The 2,836-nt window shown below is 41.4% G+C and overlaps 1 protein-coding gene across 1 annotated transcript in view; it reads left to right on the top strand.

Moving 5' to 3' along the window:
- The window catches only part of mtor (mechanistic target of rapamycin kinase), a 104,557-nt gene that overhangs the window by 49,691 nt on the left and 52,030 nt on the right, over positions 1 to 2,836 (top strand). The window contains 1 exon segment of the mRNA XM_032521013.1: positions 741 to 816. Within this exon segment, the coding sequence (XP_032376904.1) occupies positions 741 to 816 (76 nt within the window).

Raw genomic sequence — 2,836 nt, 5'->3', positions numbered from 1 at the left:
GCTTTGGGGTTGTATTGCAGCCAGTGGCACCGGGAACATTTCACAAGTAGAAGGAAAAATTGAAAAAGTCGTACATCAAGCAAGAATGGGAAATAATTTCTTTTTTTTGTTTTACACACAACTGCATTGGAATTGGGGTTGACCCAGTTGACCGCATAAACTGGGATCCTAACCTGTCCTGTCTCGGGTCAGTACTTGGGTTTTACGGTTTGGATAGACCCATGAAGACCTAGTCTCTGCACAACTAAACCCCTACTGGTTGGTTGGCGTCTGCATAGATCTGAGAAGGAAAGCCTAAACCTCCTAGTGCTGGCTGGTGAAGCCCTCCCCAGGTCAACTATTGAGTTAGCAGCAACACAGATGTCAGTGAAAGGCAATTACATTACAAATTGTTGCACTGGGGAATCAATATTAGCTTTAGTTATGTCAAAACATGTCAAAAGTTTCTTTCCAGAATATGTCAGTTGTTTTGACATACCATTAACATCTATGTGATTATCCACCTATGTAATCTCTCACGAGGAAGTGCAAATCTACTTTAATGTTTTGTAACTACTTCATTGGAAAATTGATTATGATATATGATTTTCAGCTTGTACAGTAAGTTGGCTATTGTAGACATATTTTTGTGATGAGACAGCTACCCTTAACAAATGGCTTTTTGTAAACGATGTTGAAAGTATACATATACTGTTCAAATTGGTCTAAAAGCTGGTCTTTGTTTTTGTCATATCTTGCAGCATCAACAATAAACTGCAGCAGCCAGAAGCGGCATCTGGGGTCCTTGAGTACGCCATGAAGCATTTTGGAGAACTGGTGAGTGCTTTTTCCCCCCTTAACCTATGTTGCGTTAAGACCAACACTGGGACAAAAATCCTCTTCCAGTCGTACCACCACAACTCCACATCAAGGATGCTGCTGCAGAGGGCCTTTGTAAAAAAACATTTTGCCACTTATACCTTTTAGCAATGGCCTTAACCAACTCCTTGGACCTTTGCATTTGTTGATGCATTTACAGACTAAATACGTTCTTAGTTAGCAACAGTGTGCTGTATTATATATGGTCTCTTGTCTGCTTACACCTTCTTAACGGGATTCCATTTCCTCATACACACAGGTCAACATGGGGAAGAGGGCCATTTGAGACACATACTCCCAGAACACCCTGTTCTTAATATGTTGCATATTGAAAAAACATCTGTTAAGCTGATCAGTGGTCAATAGCAATCATCCAATGGACAGGATCTTTGGATTTTCTTTACACCTTTTGTGTGTTAAAAAAATGTGTATTTCTTAAAAGCTACTTGGGACCTTTTGCCAGTGGTAAAAGGATATGTGTCATACAGAAAATACAAACAATAATTTAAATTGCAAGCAGCGTTGGACGGGCCCTCGCTAATATGCGCGCGTTGGGGTTACTGGCGGACGCCGCTACTTCTGACCGTGCATTGGTGCGGCTCTCGGGCACTGCAAATTGTCACCAATGAAGATGGAACTCCCTGCTGAGTTCAGTGATACCTCACACAAGACTCTACGTCGTACAGTTCATTATCTGTGAAAGGGGGAGTGGCAGAATCATAATATTTACACTGCTCTATTAGATACATTAGGTACAGTGGCTTGAATAAGCGTACACACCCATGCTAAAGTTGTTTCAAACAAGGAATAAAAAATCTTTTGGAAATTGATCTTAATGCCTAAAAAAAAATTAGGAAAATCCAACCTTTTAAGGAAACGCATTTTCCTTGTGAATAAATAATGTATAGTAAATAAATAAATATTCTTTCTTAAAACACATGGGACATGAGTATACACACCCCTATGTTAAATTCCCATAGAAGCAAGCAGATTTTTATTTTTAAAGGACAGTTATTTCATGTATCAGTATACTATGCATCATGATAAAGTTCCCTTTAGCATTTTTTTTTGGACATTTGTTTTGTTTTGACCAACATTTCTTGTCACTTTTTGACGTTTTCTAACTTTTCCCAAAGTTCTTTTTTCATTTTTTCCGGTGTTCTTAAATCTTTTTTCCTTTTCTTAAAATGCTATGAAATTAAAACACACAAATTCAATGAATAGAAATGATGCGACAAAGCAACATTGAGCATGTAGCTGTAGCACGCACTGACTACAAGCTCTACTAATCCAACACTACTGCACTGACCATCACATGCCCCGAGCAAACACACACACACACACACACACACACACACACACACACACACACACACACCACACACACACACACACACACACACACACCACACACACACCACACAACCCAAACTATACAGCCAGACAGACAGACAGCACAGACCCACACACAGACACACACACACACACACGCGCCCATACACAGACAGACCCGACAGACAGACATACACCACACAGACCAACACGCACACACACACAGACACTACACACATGCACGCATGCACGCATACACAGACAGACAGACAGACAGACCCACACACAAACAGACAGACCCCGACGACAGACAGACCCACAGACAGACCCATAGACAGACAGACAGACAGATACTATACCAGTCCAACTGCATTTTCTCTTCCTCAGCCAGGCAGAAGCTTTTTGTACCATCTTCTTCTTTGGCTTTTGCATTACCTGTCTCGAAGATCTACCAGCTGGGACCTCAAGGGCCTCCGACCTCTCCCACTCCTGCTCTTTTTCCTGCTGAGTCAGCTTCAGGTTTTCTGTGGCCTGAAGAAGGGATGGTTTTTCCTCCTTCCACTGGTTGAGATGACTCTCCATCTGATGTTCATATTTTTTCTTCAGAGCATCCATGAGGTTCTTGTTGTTTTGGTCCTGCATCTCT

Source organism: Etheostoma spectabile, chromosome 7, assembly GCF_008692095.1.
Source record: "Etheostoma spectabile isolate EspeVRDwgs_2016 chromosome 7, UIUC_Espe_1.0, whole genome shotgun sequence".
Taxonomy (NCBI): Eukaryota; Metazoa; Chordata; class Actinopteri; order Perciformes; family Percidae; genus Etheostoma; species Etheostoma spectabile.
Note: the sequence above shows the minus strand (reverse complement) of the source record. Positions and strands in the feature narration are given on the sequence as shown.